Source organism: Mus pahari, chromosome 11 (genome assembly GCF_900095145.1).
Source record: "Mus pahari chromosome 11, PAHARI_EIJ_v1.1, whole genome shotgun sequence".
Classification (NCBI taxonomy): Eukaryota; Metazoa; Chordata; class Mammalia; order Rodentia; family Muridae; genus Mus; species Mus pahari.
In genome coordinates this window covers 44490718-44512537 of record NC_034600.1, presented here as the reverse complement: position 1 = coordinate 44512537, position 21820 = coordinate 44490718, and the positions used below count along the sequence as shown (strand labels likewise).

General features: G+C 39.2%; 1 protein-coding gene across 1 annotated transcript in view; it reads left to right on the top strand.

The window, feature by feature from the left end:
* The window catches only part of Ndufs4 (NADH:ubiquinone oxidoreductase subunit S4), a 101801-nt gene that overhangs the window by 75532 nt on the left and 4449 nt on the right, over positions 1-21820 (top strand). Inside the window, exons 3-4 of the mRNA XM_021208549.1 lie at positions 1486-1658; positions 10153-10226. Of these exons, the coding sequence (XP_021064208.1) occupies positions 1486-1658; positions 10153-10226 (247 nt within the window). The remainder of the gene's footprint in view (positions 1-1485; positions 1659-10152; positions 10227-21820) is intronic.

The following is a 21820-nucleotide window of genomic DNA, read 5'->3' as shown; positions in this document are numbered from 1 at the left end:
AAAGAAAGAAAGAGAAGAGAAGAGAAGAGAAGAGAAGAGAAGAGAAGAGAAGAGAAGAGAAGAGAAGAGAAGAGAAGAGAAGAGAAGAGAAGAGAGATGTGTGTGGGGTGCCATGGTGCCATGCTAGGGATTTAACACAGGCCTTGTAAATGCTGAGCAAACACTCTGCCTCAAAAATAAATAAAGTGTTATTTTAAGTCAAACCTGGCAATTAAAAATTACCAAATGTTAACAAAGATGTTGGGATCCCCTTTAGGTTGCTTCATTAATGAAAGAGTTTAAGAATCTCAGGGACAGTTTAAGTTTGAGTTTAAAAGGGAAACCCCAGGGCACCAAGCTACAGTTGTCCGGAGGAAGGATACAGAGAAGAGAAAAAGCCATGTCGTTTGAGTTAAGGCCGTGTGGAGGTCAGCCACATCATGGACAAGGAGCCACTTGGCAGGAATAGGAGCTTTAAAAAAGACTCAAAACAATTCAGAAGTACCTCCACATGCCTTTATTCCCAGCACTCAGGGATGCAGAGACAAGAGGAGCTTTGTGGACAGCCAGGGCTACACAGCAAACCCTGTCTCAAAAATAATAATAATAATAATAACAACAACAACAACAACAATAATAATAGTTTTTTATTAGTAATTCATTAATTTTAAAAAATTACCAAAGAAAGCAAACCTAGGCTCCAGTAGCCATCTGAAAGAAAGAAACAGAGAATAATGGAAAGTTAAACCTTCCTGAGTTTTTACTCTGAACTTCATGGTGGCTCCTCATTGGGACTACACTAGCGGGTAGGAATTCTGAGATGGAAAAGCACATTTTCTCTAATAAGCACTAATTATTCCTTCTATCACTTTAGAATGACTTAAGGTGAACCTGTTTTCCTGAGGGATGGTGCCTTGGTCAGGTGATCTGCTAGCCTGTCAGATTAACTCTTAAAGGAGGAAGAAATGTCAAATCTCTACCTAGAGGCAGATTCCATTTTTTTGGCTGGGAGACAACTTTCCCTTATGGGCCTTCTGTGCTTCTATAACATCAGCTATCCCTGCTCACAAAGGAAGAGCATATTGACTACAAACTCTTCAGTTATTACCATATTGGCTCAAGAGGTGGGAGGGTTAGACATAGAAGTTTAGGGTTGGTTTTAACTATTGGATTCAAGAGAGTCTATCCAGAAAAGAAAGGGAAGGAATAGCAGTGGTCAAGCGCTTGCTTGGCATGCACAAGGCCTTGGGTTCAATCTGTACAAAGGAGAGAGGGAAGTTTTATGGCTCCCTTTTCACTGTACCCCAACACCAGTTCTCAAATTTAGTATTTACAGATAACACAATAGACATTTATGCAGTAAAATATCAGGGGAGTAGTGAAGTGAGCCAGAAAGATTGTCCCGGTTTATAAACAATCAGAAAACAAGACGATGGAGCTAGGAAGGGAGAGAAGAGCATCAGCTAAGACGTAGATATTGAAATACCTTTTCTTGTTTTTCTTTAGGATATCACTACTTTAACTGGTGTTCCAGAAGAGCACATCAAATCCAGAAAGGTCAGGATCTTTGTTCCTGCTCGCAATAACATGCAGTCTGGAGTGAACAACACAAAGAAATGGAAGATGGAGTTTGATACCAGAGAGAGATGGGAAAATCCTTTGATGGGTTGGGCATCAACGTGAGTACTTTGCATATTGTCTTCAGATTTTCTAATGAAAATACTGGTTTTTTTTTTTTTCTTTAAAGAAAACAGTAGCTAGTCAGTGGTGGCGCATGCCTTTAATCCCAACACTTGGGAGGCAGAGGCAGGCAGATTTCTGAGTTCGAGGCCAGCCTGGTCTATAANGCAGATTTCTGAGTTCGAGGCCAGCCTGGTCTATAAAGTGAGTTCCAGGACAGCCAGGGCTACACAGAGAAACCCTGTCTCGAAAAACCAAAAAACCAAAAAAAAAAAAACGAAAGAAAAGAAAAAAGAAAGAAAAGAAAACATTAATTTTTCTTATAGCTAATATGCTTGTCCTTTTAGTAGAGCTAGGTTTCACTATAACTGAAAAATATGGAATTATATATATTTATACATATGCTCATATGTATGCAGCTTAGAACAATTAACATGCAGAAATTCTATTCTGGATATGTTGAGATTAGCATTGATATGACTATTGGTCAGAAATGCTCTGGGAGTGATATCAGTAATTTATTGACATTACCTTGGTTTTGTTTCGATGTTTTTTTTTTTTTTTTTTTTTCTTTTGAGACAAGCCCTCCCTGTGTAGCTCTGACCAGCCAGGCCTCAGTGTCCGTCCGCCTCCCCCCCTTACTGCACCACCATGTCTTTCAGCTAAAACAATACTCCTGGATAACTCAAATCAGAAATCAGTTAACTTGAGGAAATCTTACAATTCCCTGAGATCTTGTGTGAGACTTTGTGATTAAGGTTATAAATAATAAAGTATAAATTAATTTTTATAACATAAATTTTAGAAGATGCCTTTTTTTTTCTGTATCCACAAGACTTTTTGTTAGATGGGCTTCTATTTTGAAATTTCAATAGAATTATATTGGGAAGATACATAGTTTCTGTGAGTCTTGATAACTTAAATTTTATGTTTCATGTAATACGTGGAGTCTTTTGTAAATCATATATTTCCAGAAACCTAAGACATTTAGAAGAAAAGTTTTGAGAAACATGGATTTTTGTCTGTCCATCTATACCTCAGATTTATATATTAATAAATTTCCAGGAATATTCAGTAACATATCCTTGTTATAATATTGATACCTTGTATATTCTAGCTTGTTTCCGGGGAAAACACTTTAGATAAGAATATTAGGCTAGTCAACATAGTGGCCAATAACATCTAATCTCTGTGTTTTGAAGGGTGGGTCAAGAAGATAAGGAGTTTGAGGCCAGCTTGGATTAAAACCATGAGTCACTATGAGAAAGGGGAAAAAGTGGAGTTGGGGTGAAGGAGGGAAAAGGGAAGAAAAGGTTGAATGTTGTGAAGTTTACACACAGACATATTCATAGCATCACAACAGTAATGGCTGAGGCATCAATATCTAGATTAACAATAGATTAAACATGCAAATGCATACAAACTTTATATGAAACATTCCTGTGTGTTCTTCTGCTTAGATTTGGTGATGTCCACAACTGTGTCAAGGTCTGCCTAGACAAGAGCTATATGATCCAATGGTGAGATGCAGGGAGATATCTGCTAGCCAGGCTTCTTTGTTTAGATTCCCACCTGTGCCCTGGGACTCTGGGAGACACTCCTTTTCCCTAGGTATCTGATGGTCACCTCTTGAATGAGCATTTCATAATGACTTCATTCTGTTACAGCCTGCTTCAGGGCGTGGGCGTGGACAGGCCAGGGAGATGTGGTGGCTACTATTTTATTTCTGGGAAGCCAGATACCATGTTTTGTGTGGTGTCTTAAGCCTTATCAGTGGGTTTAGTAAATAAATCTCACTTTGATATGCTTGCACAAATGTTCACCCAGTCATCATCATAACATTGCCTCTAGAAATATCACACATTCTGAAATACTGATCACTTAATTAGTATGTGGGTTGAAAATTACATATTGAAGGTAAAACTGAGTTCCAGGACAGCCAGGACTATACAAAATATAGTTTGTTCAAAGTAAAACATTTTTAAAACAAAGGAAGTTTTCTACAGTTATTTTGTCTGAAGTTGTTTTTCATTTTAAATATTTTTTTAAAAACATTATTTTGTTATAGTACTAAAAAATAACCACCAAGTCAAAAAATATAGCATGAAAAGGCTATTACTAAATAAGTTTTTTACTAACACAGCAACTGTCACATTTGTTAATATCAGAATCCAACGTTTTTCAGTGTTTAGCTTCTTAATAATAGAAAATGATAGTACTGAATGTTGGCTCCTTTTGTGGCACACTTTAAACCTTATTGGAATTGTTGGAGTTGGAAGGCGCAGTTTATACATTTACTTAAAAGTTTATCATTTACAAAATATACCTCTTGGGCAGGAGAGATTGCTCCGTGGTTAAGAACTCTTAACAAAGACCCAAGTTTGATTCCCAGCAGTTAACACTGGATGGGGCACACTATCTTTAACTCCAGCTCCAGGGCAGTCTGAGACCTCTGGCTTCTGCAGTCACCTGCATTCATGTGCACGTACCTACACACACACACACACACACACACACACACACACACACACACAAAATTTAAAATAATAAAAATAAATCTTAAAATTTTGCATCTCAAATAAATGAATGACTTCACATTTGAGTTCTCAGTTTACCTATATTTTATTTTATCATGATATATCTAATGTTACCATGTAGAATATAGGAAATATATTTAAAACCTAGGCAAATATTTTCTGACTCATTCACATCTTCATCTTATAATTTTCTTTTTAGTGAGAGGACTACTTTATTTAACAAGGAGGAGAAGGTGTTTGTTCAATAAATTTTTGTACTTACAGACTATATTTTAGTATACTGAAAGAGAAATGACTGTAGATCATACATCTAAAATATATCTTTTTTCAAAGACCCAACATTTCCTCATGTGGGTGATCTAAGCTTGATGATTTTTTCATAGTATATTTTACCTATGATGTAGATGGAATAACTTGGAGGATATAACAAAGACCCAGTCTCAGGGGTGAGGAAGTATTATAGTCAAAAGCAGGAGAAGCAGGACCTATGGACCTAGAAAGAGAATCTTTCTCTATGTTTACAGGTTCTTTTCTGACTTGTCTTTAATATGCAAATAGAAAAGACCAAGATCCCTAGAGTAGAGCCATGCTAACCGAAAAGGTAGTTAGTTCTGCAGTTACCATGCCAGCGCTGTGATAGACTTGGTCCCAAGTATTTTCAATGTTTTAGTGGAGGCAGATATGAGGCATTGCCAGAGAAGTTGCTTTTGTGACTAATGAACAGAGTTTTTGGTTTTAAACATAGTGAATAAATATCATTGTTACCTATTTGTACTATTATTAAAAAATTTTGAAAGGCCACTTTCTAACATGCCTTGATCTTTGTTTTTAAGATTTTAAAATTCACATTTTTAAATACTGTATTGACATTTTGTATCTGAAGTGCAAGCTGCTTATTCTCTTTTAATTACTGGAATCTTTTAAATGTTAGAACTCAAAGGTAAAAGGTTTAGCTTTATGTAAACTTGGAAAATATTATAAGATGCAAAAATCATTACAAGTTTGGCCCAAGATTTATTCAGTATAAATCTTCTTAATCCAATAGATACCTCAGTAGGGACCAGAATGAACCATTCCTTGTCCTTTAGTAGTACAGCTAGTTGGTTATTAAACTCACATATTTCTTCTTTATTTATTGTGTGTGCGTGTGTATATATGTATGTGCTCAGGTCATCAGGTTTGACAACAAGCACCCTTAACCTAATGAGATGTCTTGTTAGAGAAGTATCAATCTGTCATTTAGTTTCTAGAGGCAGCAAGTATTTTGTTTCGTGTCAAATGGACATGGAAGGCCATCTATGTTAAGCATAAGTGTTCATGAATTTTGATACTGCTAATTCTCCCATTGTCGGATTAGCCACATAGTATGTTTGATCCTTAAGCCATAATGGCCACTTACTATGGACATGATTCTTAAGTTTGTAGTTAGGCCTTTTGGCTTCTCAGGAGTAAATTGCCTGTGCCGTCCTTTCCTCTAGCACTGTTTGACTTTATTACAAAGTCACCTTTAAAAAGCTCTTGGCTCCTTTTGTAATTTCTTTAGTAAGTTATTGCCTCCTTCCCCTTATTGATTTTATGAGCAAGTAAATGAGTGCTTGCATTTGTAGGTGGGAGTAATCTGGACACATGAAATGATTGGCTGTTCATCTCTATCCACTATTAGGCACATAGTCTGTCCACAGAGGAGAACTCAGTTAATACCGAATGAATCCGTGTGGGGTTTTCTTTTCAGTGTGTATTTGATTCGGGGCATATTTCTTTTCAGTGCCTATATGTGGCTTCATATGCCTTTTGGTCAAATTCCTTGCTGGGTCAGGAAGCTTGCTGAGACATTTGCATCCTCAGAGAGGAAGCTGCTAGGACAACACAGGGAGAATGAGGCCTTCAGCCCTCCAAACCCGTGCCCAACATTCTGCTTCCTACCGCACAGCTCTACCTTCTGAAGGATCCATAGTCTCCCCAGACAGTGCCACCAGCTGGTGACCACAGGTTCAAATACATGAGTCTATGGGGACATTTCTCATTCAAACCACTCTTAGCATCCTTTGCTTGTCAGAACTCATTTAATAAGAATTATCTGTGCAAGAAGATTTTGCAGATATATTTTATGGAGTAATAACTATTAAGTCAGGAGTTTCTAGACATTTGTGACAGCTTAATTTCTATATATTTATAAATTCTAAATATATTTATAAATTCTAAATGTGAACAAAAATAGCTCTTTAAAATTAAAAAAAATACTTATTATATAACCACATTGAGAAACAACGTGTCCAATATCTTAAGAAGTGTTTTGCCTATTTTTTTTTTTTTTATTTTATTAAAGGAATTCTTTGGGGGCTAGAGAGATGACTCAGAGGTTAAGAGCACTAACTGCTCTTCCAGAGGTCCTGAGTGCAGTTCCCAGCAACCACATGGTGGCTTATAACCATCTATAATGAGATCTGGGACCCTCTTCTAGCATGTAGGCATATATGCAGGTAGAATGCTATATATATATAATAAATAAATCTTAGAATCCTGTATGTGTTTTGTGACTGGTATTTTTGCACAACATTGGATTTATAAGATTCACCTGTTCTATTAAACCAACACCTTGGAGGTTTTCAATTGGAGTTTTTACCTATAATTTCTGAAGTAAAGAATCTCATGTAGATCTTTTAATGAATGATGATTTCCTGATATGCTACTTAACCCTTTAAACATTAATCATGATTTATAATCAAGTGTACTTACATTCTGAAGTATCAGTACTATATAAATTCACTGATCCTTACTTCTCTTGAACTAAGGGTAGCAACTGTGTAGAGTTTTGTTCCGGTAGACAGTCGCAGAACTACTAGATCACCCGGAACTGGAGCAGGATTGGTTTGTTTCCCTCGCTTGCTTGGTGGTATGACTTAGTCCTGAAATTTGGTGCTTCTGGTTAAAAGGTATAGTCTTTCTGACATGCCAGTGGAGAGCACAAGGTGCTTAGCAAGTCCTGACTTGTTTTAGCCTGAAGTGTAGATAGCTGCTGAAACCTGTGCAGTCTTTCCCAGCTGTCCCGGTTCATGAACAGAGCAGAACTTCACTTCTCTGTGGATTCCTCCCTTCACACATTTTACTCTAGCCTGTCCAACTGCTTCTCCAACAACCCTAAACTTTTTATCTTCAGACAAGAAATAAGACCAGAAACTGCTGATGGAGTTCTGGGCATCACTGTGGTGCTTTTCTGGGGTTCCTTTATGATATGATCCCTATAAAAATCTTCAACTCAGATTTCTCATGTTGACAAGCTGTACTTTCTGCTTGATTTCTGCATGTTCCTATGTGTCCATACTTAGAATTCTTAGGGGAAAAACTATGAACTATTTTTCAATACAGTTTCTTTGGGATGGAAGGATTCTTTCTAGTTATGTCTGCTTTTGGTCTTTCTCTCATTCATTTTTCTCTAGTTTGCTACGAGTTTATAATTGCTGTGTATCTGTTTGTTAGTCAGGTAAATTTCTTAGAAACCAGCTTCTTTATCATTACTAACTTGGAACCTTGCCAGTTGAGAATTGGGGAAACAGAGTATAAAAGTAAAAGTAGAAATATAAAGATTGGAAGACATACAGCTGGAGAGGATAGGGTATGAGAGCTTATGGGAAAGATTGGCATTCAAAGTGAGCCATGAGATGTGGTTGGGGTGGACGCCCACATGTACAGATGCTAAGAGAGGACTCACGTAGAAGGAACAATTGAACTGATAGGGAATTTCATACAGCTTCTCTGTTCATAGAAACAAGTCTGATTTGACTAGTTACTTGTAAGGCAATAATTAAGAAGTCTGAAAAACCGTTCTGATGGCGCTACACGGGAACCTAAATGGTGGAGACAGGAGAGACTGAGGTGTTTGAACTGGCACTGAGTTTTGGAAATAAGTAATAGGAAGATAAATCTGGTAACATGCTAAAGGATGTGGTGGAACTTTAAAAAAAAAAAAAAAACAGAAAGATTAAGATCTAGTAGCAGTATAACCTAGAAAGAACTATAAACTATATATGAAGGAGAAGGACACCGACACACCAAGCTGAGAGAACTTTTTACCACCACACTGTTTATACTTTTTACCACATAACTTACATGTATTTCTCCATAAAGCTAAAACAATGAAAAATCTGTCATCCTTACAGGAAATGGAGGTTTTTTTTTTTTTTTTTTTTTTTTTTTTTTTTAAGTATTCTTATTCTGAACTAAGCCATTGTGCTTGTTGAAACATCAGATCACTCAGTAATATTTATATTGGCACCTCTGAGGATAGATTATTAAACTACCAACTGAGAAATTATATGCACTTTGAAAAGGAACATCAATACAAAATTATCATCTGCTTTTCATAGTAATGTAGCCAGCCAATATAAGGTTTTTCTTTTCTTACAAGGGGAATTTATGACAGGAATGTATATAATTCTGGGGATCATAGCGGGATCCCAGAAAAGCAGCACAGTGATGCCCACAACTTCAGCAGTTAATGGGAGACTGCAGACCAATGAGAGCACCTTCCGGTGTTTTGTTTATATTTCAGATCTTGCTGATGTCCAGTTTACTCAGAATATTTCTTCCTTTTTTCTTCTTCTCAAGATTGAGTGTCATGTAGTGCAGACTGACATTAAGTTCTCTACGGAGTGAGGCAAGACTTTAACTTTTCAAACCTTCTTCCTCCGCACCAACGTGCTGAAATTCCAGGTGCATGCTTCCCATATCTGGTTTTTATTCAGTTCTGGGGATTAACATAGGAGACATCTAGGCAAGAACTCCACCTAAGCTATGTCCCTAGCCCTTTACTTCCATATTTCTGAACAAATTTTCAAAGAATGTTACTTTCATTCCTGAGAGATTCACATTAAACGTTCATAGCAAACATGGTTATACTTCTATAAACATAATAATAACAGCAACATCTTGGAAATTGAAACATTGTAAAAAATCTGTATGGATTTATAAACTAACAATACCATTCTAAATTGAAGAGCGCAGTTAGATGTCAGGTCTTCAAATGTTTTTGTTTGAAGTGAACCTCTACCTTTAAAAAACCCCACTGTTTAGAGATTTGAGAGCAAGTGCTGTCCTTTTGAGGATTCGGAATATGGGTGCTTCTGAACTGCAGTGGGTACCATCCCAGGCAACCTGGTGTAAACAGAGCATGTCACAGTGAGAAGTGCGTTTCCTCCAGCTAACAACATGGATGTTTACCACTGTGGTCCAACACTACTCACTGCTTCATTGCAGCTGCGCAGCATCCCAGTGAACAGTTAAATTTGAAAACAGCTAGGTGGTGGTAGCTCACACCTCTAATCCCACCACTTGGGAAGGAGAAGCAGGCCCAGGCAGAAACCTATGAGTTCCAGGCTAGCCAGGGCTACACAGAGAAAGCCTGGTTCGAAAACACCAACAAATGAGTGAACAAGAGAAAGAAAGAAAATCATTTTCTTGGACCAATGAGCTGGCTCAGTGGATAAAAATCAACTCCTGAAAGTTGTCCTGTGACCTCCACGTGTGTACTAGGGCATGTGTGTACATGTATACACACATACACACACAAATATACACACATAAACACATATACATACAACACACACATATATACACATACAACACAAAGACATATACACACATTAAGATGTTAACTGTTTTGAGTGCACATTGCTCCATCACCATCATAAGGCTGAAAATCTTAAGTGAACCGATTAGAAACTGGTGTCTGCACTGGCAGTTCTACTGCTCAGTAATTTCCTGTTATTGACAGGTCACTTTGGGACTCTTGTAGACTTTTGTAATTCAGAGCTTTATCCTGTCATTTCTTTTCAGAGATTATTACAGATAAAATAATTCTGTTATAATTTGCTTGATAGTATAGCAACCATTTTTTCTAAGCATTGTATTTAAGACATTGATTGTCTTCATATTAAATCATGGGAATTCTTTCTTCTAGGGCTGATCCTCTCTCCAACATGGTTCTAACCTTCAGTGCCAAAGAAGATGCAATTGCCTTTGCAGAAAAAAATGGTATGACTCAGCCGCCTGCCTCCTCTCCTTCCCTCCTTCCTTTCTTCCCTCATTCTCTTCCTCATTTCTTCCTTCCTTCCCACCCTCATTCCCTCCCTCCCTTCCTTCCTTCTTCCTACATCAAGATAAGATTTTGTATTCTTTTTTTTGTTTTTGTTTTTTGGGTTTTTTGGTTTTTGTTTTTGTTTTTTTCTGAGACAGGGTTTCTCTGTGTAGCCCTGGCTGTCTTGGAACTCACTCTGTAGACCAGGCTGTCCTTGAACTCAGAAATCCACCTGCCTCTGCCTCCCAAGTGCTGGGATTAAAAGCATGCACCATCACCACCCAGCCAAAATTTTGTATTCTTAACCTGAAAATCACTTAAAAACATGAAATTTAGACAGATTCTTAGCTGGCCGCACCAAGCCAGTTTGTTTGGTAGAAAGAACTAACACCCACACATTGTCCTATGACCTCTGCCTGAGTGCTGCAGTGTACATGGGAACGCACAGTAAATACATGTAATGAAAACGTTTTTTAAATGGTTAAATATGGAATTTGACCTGAAAAAAATCTTTATGTATCTAACAGAGTAGTTTTTAGGGTTGTTTGTTTTTCTCCACATCCAAGTGTCCCCCTGTCCTGATGACAAACCATAAAGTGGAATGACCAACACGACGTCAGAGACAAACCTGAGAGGGAGACAGAGGCTCACACATACCTTGTTTCTAAAGCCTCCTGCAAAAATTCCTAATACTTAGTCACTTAAAATCTAATTGCATATATATTATGAGGTGGTCTGTTTCAGTTTTAACATTTCACTGTAAAGTTCTTTCTTCGTTTGATCTAAAAATCTAATGCCCATTATTCTACCTAGATAGCCTATTAATTACTTGAAGGTAGCTATTATCATATTTATCCTACACTTCCCTTTAAGCTTAAATGTCTACATTTGCTCCTTTAGCAGATGTGACAGGTCTAATACCAAACATAATCTCAGTCATAGGTTACATTTATGCAGCATAAGAACATGTAGAAGCTTTTCAAAAAGTAGTTTATGGTGATCTTGGCTATAAACAAAATTGAAAAGTTCTTTAAAAATCATTTCCTGCTATTAAGCTAATATACTATAGTGGAAAGGAGGCATTAGGACCAGAGCAGTCTATATCCATTTTTGAAATTATGTGTTTAATTTCATTTTCACAGTTAAGAGTACTTATCAGGGGCTGAAGAAATGGCTTAGTTGTTAGGAATGCTGTCTGTTCTTCCAGAGAACCTAGGTTCAGTTCCTAGCATACACATGGTAGCTCACAGCTGTCTGTCACTTATACATGTGGTATCCAGATATACTTATATATCTATGTATGCAGGCAATTTCACATAAAATTTTAAAATAGTACGTATGAATTGAGACTATCCAGTGCTTACCTGAACTACAGGTAATTGGTAGTGATGTCTCTGATCTCACCTGCTTCTTTGCGGTTTTGCAGTTGTGTCTCTTGTACTTAAATACACTACTGTGTAGTGTTACCCAAATCATTGTGTTTGACAATACATGCGTTGGCGTGACTTTTCCTGGGAGATATATAAGCCGATGGTATCCCCCGGATAAGGCACCAACCAACAACAGACCAGAGAAACTGTTGCTCCCGAGTCTACCTTGTGGACCAGTGATAGCTCCAAGTTAGCTATTATTAAACAGCCCAGCCATCCCGGGGGCTGTCTCACAAAAGCTATTTCCTTGGTGCTGGCTGCTTGCTTTGTAGGCAGCCCCTCTAAACAGTCTGCTTTCCCAGTAACTGTTCATTGCTTATCCAACCTCAACAAGGAGCCTGTGAGTCGTACAATTGTCTGAGCTTGCTACGTTTCCTGAGCTGCTTTTCCCTCCACAGACAGGACAGTTAACTTTAAAGGGAATAGCTTAACAATGTGTGGTGAAATCTTCTAAGTTTAATACAGAAAGTTCAATACAGCTAGGTTTCATTGTATGTTTGTTATCTAGGAGTGGGATAATACCTTAACTACATTGTTAGTGTAAGGTAGTATATGTGAGAAATTAATGTTATCTGTTCCATTTGATGTAAGAATGTGAAAGCACTGTAGATGTTTTCTAGAATATTTGTTGTACTTCCTCATTAGTACCACATAGCCTATGATCTAAAGTCGGGTTCTGGGGAAAAACAGGCTAATAGCAGAGCATGTGCCAAGCATACCCTGGGTTTAAAGCCAGACCAGCGGTACTTGAAACCGTGGCTGGTCACCATGACTTTGTACGATAGTTCTGTGTCCATATGTAAAATGAGAGCTGCTGTGCAGATTAAATGAGTTAATAAAAAGCAAAGTGATTAAATTGGATCTGACACACCGTGCATGAAAGTACATAAATACATCTCATTAGTAATAGACCAAAGACTTTTCTTCAAAAAGGTTTAAGTGTACTTTCCTTGGACCCTTTTTGGCCAAGTTCTAAATTCCTTACATATGAAATTGTTGACTGCATAGCCATATTACTACTTTGATTCAAGATAGCATTGTAAAATGTTCCTGCTTTTTAATCAAGCAGTTCTATTTATGTTTTTCATCCTTTCAGCCTTCCGTACTTCATGTCTCACACCTTGCAAATTACTCATCTGGGGTTTGTATCATGAGTTCAATAACAGGAAATCTAATTAAACTGTTAAATCCCTGGCTAGTCTGTCTCTAAGTGGTCACAAGGCATATATGACTACGGTTGCCATGTGAATTGCAGGTGTGAAGTAGACACTGCTGCTATTGAAATCAGTTGATTTTCTAATTTGATTTACCTCCCCAGGAAAGACAGTTGGTTAGTCAAAGTCAGTAGGAAGTGTAACTTGAGAAAACTCAGCAGACAGGAACTGAGAAAACCCCACTCAGGGTAGATTGACATTCTTAGTCAGTAGTACTGCAGAACTGAGTCACTGCCTGTCTCAGCACCTTCACAAAGCCTGACACATACATACTTATCCCTGTACCCAGGGAAGTTAAGGACTCTTTAGTCTCAAGACTTGAAAGCTACACCGAATTGTAGAGTGATGTCATGCTTCATGCTCATGTGGTACTGTGGTCTGCTATGGTTCTTTAATACCTAGCTTTCTGTAACTTTTACGTAGGTAGGTCCTACTTCTTCAGGTATACTAGAAGCAAAGTATTATAGCCACTGCTCTACTGCTGTGGAGGACACCTTCACAGTTGCTGATCAATCAACATTGATGAAAGAAAGCATGTAAGTGGGTGCTTACAGTTTCAGAGGTTCAGTCTATTACCATCTGGCAGGAGCATGGCAACAGGCAGTGCTGGAGAAGCAGCCTAGAGAGTTACTGCCTGAGCTGCGCTTTGAAAACCTCACAAAGTCCCACCCCAGTGTCACACTTCCTCCAAGAAGGACATACCTCCTAATCCTGATATTGGTTTCTCTGACTAAGCATTCAACTATATGAGCCTATGGTGGCCATTTTTATTCAAATCTCCATACAGGGTCTAAAGAAATGACTTGGAGGGGTACAGAATCCTCATAGCTTGAAAGATCTTTCTCAGATTCCCCAGAAGTCTTCTCCATATGATTCACTTCTTTTAGACTATTGTAAGGGACATATAAATAAGTTTTCCTTTCCCCCATATCTAACATCATTTTATTGGGAGCTAATGTTATGAAAAGTTAGGTGGACCAATATCTAAATTACCAAAAATGGGACATGGAAATGCTTCAAGCAGATGGGCTGTCATTATACGTTTGATCCCTGTTTGTGGGAGGTTTGAGGCAGGAAGATTAGATGTTCAAGGGTCTCTTCAGCTATATGAGGCCCTATCTCAGACAGACAGACAGACAGACAGACAGACAGACAGACGGTGGGGTGGGGAGAGGAGAGGAGAGAGAAAAGAAAAGAAAAGAAAAGAAAAGAAAAGAAAAGAAAAGAAAAGAAGGAAAAGTTCCAAAGCATTGATGCATAAAAACTGCTGGATTAAGAGGTTAGCAACTAGCAAGTCCTTCAACCTTGCCTTGTCACCCATGTTAGCTGAGACAGTAATGCATCACTATACTTGGTCTTTAGTACACATTGTTTTTCATCTTTGAATGAGAAGGTGGGTTGGGTGGGACCACCCCATGAGCTCACTGTTTTCTCTGCAAGGAAATGTGTTTGTTGGTAAAGGTGACTATATTGAAAGGAAACTCAATGGCTCTCCGTATATGAGTAGTATATGTGTACTTTTCAGTAGTGCCAGAAGTCAGAGGCCAAGGTAAAACTCACAAAACAAAAAGATAACTTATATACTCAGAATAGTCTGAAAACAATGTTTTGTTTTGTTTTTTTAGTTTTTCCATTTCCCCAATATCTAAATGTTGATTTTTAAAAAGAAAAGCCATGATTGTCATTTCCTTGCATAAAGTTATTTGAACTGAATTAGTTCAATGAGGAGTAAAACTTTCCGATTTGCTTACTTTATGATCTTCTTCTATTTTTTTTTTTTTTGAAAGCGTAGGCATGACAAAGGTTAAAATTTAGAATAAATAACTAGAACCCCAGGAAGCGTGAACAGTAGCAAGGTCATGTATTAACTAACAACTTGAGCAAATTTTATTTAAAACGACATGGACTAGTAAGGTGGCTCAGCCAACAAAAGCACTGATAACCTGAGTTTAATCCCTGGAATGACATAGTAGAAGGAAAGAACTCACTTCCCCAGGTTGTCTTCTGACACATACAGGTGTGGCCCATGGTGTGTGTGTGTGTGTGTGTGTGTGTGTGTGTGTGCGCGCGCGCGCGCGCTTGTGCATGTGTGCTTGCGTGTGTTTGCAGGGTAAGGAGAGGTGCATGAGAATGATAAGTCCAGGTCCTTCTGGGTGCTGGTGTGTAGTAGATTTTCTGCCATGTCTTCAGGATGGTTTCCAGGAATGGGATATTCTGTCTTAGGGGAAAAAAAGATAAGGAACTACCAGAGCCCACTCCTGGCATCTTCCAGCCTATGGCAAGGACTAGGCTGCCCACACACTCAAGGACATTTCAAACATTTAGCCAAGAAAGAAACTGGACACTTCTTTGTGGTCTTTTCACCTTGAACTGCCTAGTGAGTTTCTGTGCCCTGTTCCCATCAACAGTAGAATAGATTTTACTCTGGCTTCTTGTTTGAGAAGATCCAGTCTGCAGTTGCATGGACCCCTCGCTTTGGGGAAGAGTGTCTTGTCAGGAGAGAGCTTTGTGGAGGCAGCTCTTGACTTGACCTGGCAGTGCCTCAAGCAGAGAGCAGAGAAGGAGGCTACCAGCCATATAGCTTCTTCCATTAGACCCTGCTCCTCCAGCGGTGCCGTGGCTCTGTGACAGGCCTTCACTGGAGCCTTTGGGGGACAAGTAAGTTCACACCATAACCATCAGACACAGAGAATCAGAAAAGGCTCCCTTGGGGAAGCGAAGGCCAGAAACAGGAAGGTGGGAGAAGTTCCAGAGAGCCCTTGGCTCTGAGATTGCTCCTTTGGCTTAAGTACTTGGCAGACTGAAGAACCAGCCTTGAAGATACCTCTTTCAGAGCCACAACACATACATTTCAGGGTTTGTAAAATTCCCTACAGACAGCAAATGCTTTTCTGTCAAAAAAAAAAAAAAAAAAAAAAAAAAATGTGGAGTTGATCCTGAAGTTTTAAAGCCAATCTCCTTGAAGTATAGAGCCTGAAGTTTTCTGTAATGTACTTCAAGGTTGAAATATATTGCAGCATTCTTAAAAATCCTTTCATAATATTGGCATTGTTTCCAAATTGTATGTGATCCTTGTTCTAAAGCCTTGTTTTTTGTGTTTTGAAATGTAAAGAAGTTTAGGAGAAAACCAGAAGTCTGTCATGGCATCTCTAGTCTGTGGAGCCCATGTCTTTAAAGTGCAAGTACAGGCCTGTTTATGACACAGTGTGGTAGGACTTAAATTACTCTAGTTCCATACTTGAACATATGGAAGTGAACACCACTCTCAGTATCCTGCTTAGAATTAAGCTGTGCTATTAATTTAATATATGCTCAAGATTTAATTTGAAAAACTATTAATGAGTTTTTATTATGTATTAATATTTTAAATCCTTTGGGCTAAGTAGATGATTCAAACTAATTTTTCATTCATTTATTTATTGTGACTTCTAAAAATGAAATATGTTTTACACATTTCCACTGGACAGCACAGTCATTAGCAGTACCTAGGATATATATTGTATCTATATTCTAAATCTTTCACCAGCCTAGATTGTAGAATGTATATGAGAAACAAGGAGAAATTGCCTGTTTTAATTTAACCAAACAAAAGTATTATACAGGTCTTTCTTTTTCCATCAGAATGCTCTCTCACTCCTGACACTAAAAGAAGTTTCCTTCCTCCACCCAGTTGCTAACTCCTAAGGTGTCCTCTCTCCTCTCCTGCCTTGCCTCACTTGCACTGGAAGGATTGGCTCCCTACATTTGGACGGTTGAGAAGGAGGGTGGAATGGCACTCACTCAGCCCCCCTCTGCTCACTGCTCATCCTTCAAACCCCCAACTCTCCCCATCCCAAAATTCACAATCAAAGTGGAGAAAATACAAAGATTCCTCCCCCCCCTCATTGTCTTTTGGCTTTACTGCCACATCCTATACTGCTAGCTCTGCGTGTGTCCCAAAGGAACTCTACAAGAGGGGAAGAGGCTGAGGCCTCCTCTGAAATGCAGATAAACCTTCCTTCAGCTCTTTGAGGGCTACAAAGACCAACCTTTCTCACCCAGGTGGCTTTTGTCTTTCCTTGTGCTAAGTGAAAGCTGGCCAGGAGGAGGAAGCTACCTCATGGAGTGAGGAAGTGGGAGACAGCTGTGGAAAACCCGGATGGCCCAGGCCTAAAATCTACTACTATTTACATGCTAATCAAAACCAGAATTGGCTTTTCTCCCTCTCGTTTGATCTGATTTGGAACTTTGTGACTTTTCTCTGGTATGGCATTTTACCCCCCTGTGTTTTCCCCATTGTTGTTAGCTGTAAAAGTCTTTGAAATTCTCAAAATGAAGGAAGGTTTTCCTCTGGAATAAGAGAACCAAACAAGCTGTGAAATGCTTTGTGTTCCTGGTGGGTCTGTAGGTGGAGAAAACCTACCTTTGAAGATAGAGATGGAAGCAGGAAGAAGCAGAGGGAATTAAAAAGAGAAGTCTATGCTGAGTGGAGTGTGGGTGACAGGGTTTCAGGATGCTCCACTGAATGAATTCCTTAGAGGAGCGATTACGTGAGCTTTTGTTCACCCAACAGAAGGGAGTCAAAAGTCAAGGCAGATCACATTTAAGGGGGAAAACTGGTACAGGGTTTTCTTTTGTTTTATTCTTTGTTTTGTTTTTGTTTGAGATGGGGTCTTATGTAGCACAGGATGGCTTAAAACTTTTTTTATAGCCTGGGTTATAGTGGAACTCAGTGATCCTCTGTCTCAGGCACGGATGTGAATTATATGTGTGCAACACGATGACCAACAACTTCTAGGCTCTGTGTCCTGCTTTTGGGGGCAGAGAGGGGTGCAGGGGAAGGAGGGGAGCAGGTGGAAGGATATGGTCTGCGAGCCCCTTTCCTTCAGCTCAAGTCCTGCACTGCAGGGCAGGGTCTCCCTACTCCAGGAACCTCTGTGTAGAGATGAGGGTATAGGAAGCATCGCAGTTACGGAAGAACAGCAAGTGAAGAAATGCAGCAAGTGTGGTGTCAGATAAATGACTGTAGATTTCCAAAGTAATGTTGGTTCACCTAGAAGATAATGAAATCTAAACTAAGAATTTTTTTTTTAAGTTTTCTGCTGTTAAACAAAGCATAACAAAGACTTAGATGGAAATGAAGCCGGTGGCCACCCAGGAACTTAATGTTTCATACAGCTGAGGGACTAGGAAGACAACCTCTGGGAGGCAAGCAGACAAGGAGAAGAGCCATGCTCAGGTAGAAAAGATAGTGAACTTCCAAGATGGCTGGCTTCTTCCTCATCCTCCTGACCTAACAAAAGCTTGGCATCTTAAAGCAAAGGCCTTGGAAGTTTTTCTACTTCTCTCCTGACGGCAGATCCCGATAGTGGACTGGCCCAACAAGTTAGAGGTCAGATCAGGACAAGTTACACAACAGTTGTGGGCCAATCAACAAATCTGTCTTTCTTCAAACCAGCCAACCCTAGATTAGGGGAGGGGAGAAAAACTCTTCAGATATTTAAAACCCCAGCCCTGGAAAAGAGATTTGATTTTTGGCTTTCCATGCCCACCAGCCCGACCCCACCCCTCATTTGGGAGGGTCTGCTGCATGCTTGTTTGTCCTCACCCCATAAATACCTGTCTTCACTTGCTGGCTCTGCCTGCTCCTGTCGAAGAGTTCTTTCCTGTTACCTGTTGTGCTTCAAATTTCTCTGCCTTTTAATTCTTCATTGGCAGAGAAAATGAACCCAATCATTACTCCTAGACTGGAATACAACAGCCGTGCTTGTTTTGATAACCTTTTTATCCATCAATTTAAATCAGAGTGAGTAAGCAGCTCTTGATTTAACATCTCTTCCAAAGCAGCTTTTCAGGAGTTGCATGCCAAAGGAATGAGATATCTCAGACTTCCCTTGTTGTTGGAAAAGATTCTGACTTTAAATGAGCTCACCTGTGGAGCCTGAGATTTGTGTGTTTGTTTTGGTTTTGTTTAGGATTTCATTTTGGAATGGCAAAAATAAAAGTTGAGGGTCAAGAATTGTAGCTTAGCTATAGAGGCACATACCCAAGCTTAGAAAAACCCTCAAGAAGATCAGATGCTCATGCTCATCCTGTTATTTGATGAATTTTTCAGTATCCTGGGATAGATGCGACTCTACCCCACCCCAAAAGTGCTAAATTTGATGAAATGATACATATGTGTACTGAACTGTGATTGGACAGAGAATGGTGACTTAGCAATCTCCAGGTTTGTTGGTTCAGTTGGTTATGTCTGCTACTCAATGGCATTCCTTTTTTTCTGGATGTAGGACCCATGGGTTCTTGTATTCTATTTTAAAAGAAAGGTAGATAGTTCTTTTATAGCTTCAGAAGACAAAAGCCAGAAATCAGACTGTCTTTTCTGCTATTGCTGTTTCATTATTAAATACTCAAATGTCATATTTGGGTTAATGTTCTAGACCTGGTTATAAACCATCTCACTTAGTAAAAATCTAGATATCCATTAATTTCATTTGAGTTTGAAGGCCTTTGTTTATTTGTGTGTGTGTGTGTGTGTGTGTGTGTGTGTGTGTGTGTGTGTGTGTGTGTAGGTCAGAGAATAACTTGAAAGAAATGGTTTGCTCCTTCTGACCTGTGTATTTCAGGGATCATCTCAAGTACTCGGGTCAATAGGCTTGGTGGCAAGCCTGCCACCTAAGGTTTTAAAAATAATCTTGGATAACTTCTTTTTAAATAAAATGACTGGAGGGAATAATCAGCCCAGTTAAAAGACACTTTTACATTCTCATAGCTATAAACATTAATTTGAAGTAATGCTGGTTTATTTGATTGGTTAGTTTGTGTATCTTGAGAAAGAACACATTCAAATAGACAAAAAGTCTATTTTTACCATTTTGGAAGTCTTCATAAGACATCCAGCAGACTCACCAACTACAGATGGGCACACATCCCTACCAAAGAAGTGTGTGCCTGTGCTCAAGCCCAATCACCAAAGCACAGGAACGCCACTTCTCTAATTTTAATTTTGCCACAAATTTTGTGACTTGCTTTTAGACTTGCCCATTTGATGATCCTAATAAATGAAAAGAAGATAGCTCATTCATATAAACTAATAACTTCACAATTTAATGTTTATTCATTTATCTCTGAAAATTTAGAACAGGGGGTATAAATTCTATATGACCAGCTCCACTAGCATGTCTCTGATGCAGAAAAGCCTTTCTTTCTGTCTTTTGTGTATAGTGTGAATGAAAGAGGTGCGCCTCATACTGATCACAAAGTATCATTGATGGAGTAAAGAGCAGAGCCTGTGGCTCAGGGCCTGATTCCAGCTCTCAAGGTTTCCTTAACCCCTTAAAGGGGTTTAAAACAGGACTTGTACACCTGGGTCTGTCGTGACATCTTGTGACTTAACCTTTTTAAATGCATTAACAGAAAATAGCATCTGAGGTCTATAGTAACTGAGGAGAACCCTTGTTTTAACCTGCCTACCTAACGTTCCCACCAATGTATTTTAAAAGTGGCTCAATTTGAAACTTTGTTCTCTTACTGTAAAACTTAACAGTTAGCAATCTGGAACTTGAATTTTTAGTAGACTTAATCTGTATTCCCTGGCTCTCTTGTATTTGGCTTCTGACTAAAATGAACACATATATTAAAGAATTTATTTTACATGGGATACAAAGAATCCAGGCAGATGTTATACTCAGCACAGAAAACAAGTCAAGAGTCTAAGCAGGGGCACAATAAAGACACTACCAAAATGGCTACTTCATGGTCAGGAGAAAGGTTTTTATTGTGGGTAAGAGAGAAAACATATCCGGGGCTTCTGTAAGAGTCCACCTCAGTAAGAAAACAGACTGGTCATGTCCAGGGCTTTCTGTGAGAATAGCAGAGAGTAATGAGAGAATAAGTGGGGGACCTTATATGTTATAGAGTGAGAAGTGAGCTGTAATCTGGAACAGCCTGGGGTGGAGTGGGTGACTGCAAGAAGGACCAGGAGGCTAGCATGTGCTTTGATATGCATAACAAGAACACGTGAAAAGGGATCTGAGGGCTCCAGAGGCTAGCAGTGCCTTTGGTATGCACCATAGGAAAACTCAATAGAGAACCAGATGACTTTTCAGTCAGAGGAAGGGGGAATAGGGAAGTGGCTCTTCCTGACAGACAAAAACAACCCCCTACCCCCCCCCCACACACACACCCCAGGTTCCTGAGGAGTACTGAAAGTATGCACTTGCAGTCCTATAGTCCCATATGAGCTGAGCCAAGGTTGTCATTTTGGACCATGTCAATGGATTTGCCCTTTGGGGGTGCTTGGTTTTGTTTTATAGACCTAATAAAGACATCATGAACTTATATGGGGTAAAGAGACATTGAGATAAATTTCAAATAGAGACAAAATTGGTATCTCTAGAATAAGGTGAGTAGGTGGGGGGTAGGACAGAATTGTGTACCTGTCGCTGTGGCCATCTACTTTACGGATGATAGTCATGTCCTCTGACAGCAGGGCTCTGAAGGAGCAAACCCTGAATACTTGTTCTAGGAAAGAGGAGCCTCTGGTCAGATCCTTTCATCCACTGATAACACTAAGCTTTTTGTAACTCCCTCTAAATACACTTTATTTAATTTATTGATTCATCTACAGTGATCTTATAAACATTCCAACTCATACCTGAACAAAGCTTATCTAGCACACGTCTTGTCACATCAAAGACTTCTAGCACCATGTCCAGGAAGTATTTTAGTCAGTGAAACCACACACAAATAATAATTGTGGCTGTCACCAAACCCAGATACTAATGCTCATGCCAGCAAGATTCTACTGAAGGGACCCTGATATAGCGGCCTTGTGAGGCTATGCCAGTGCCTGGCAAACACAGAAGTGGATGCTCACAGTCAGCTATTGGATGGAACACAGGGCCCCCAATGGAGGAGCTAGAGAAA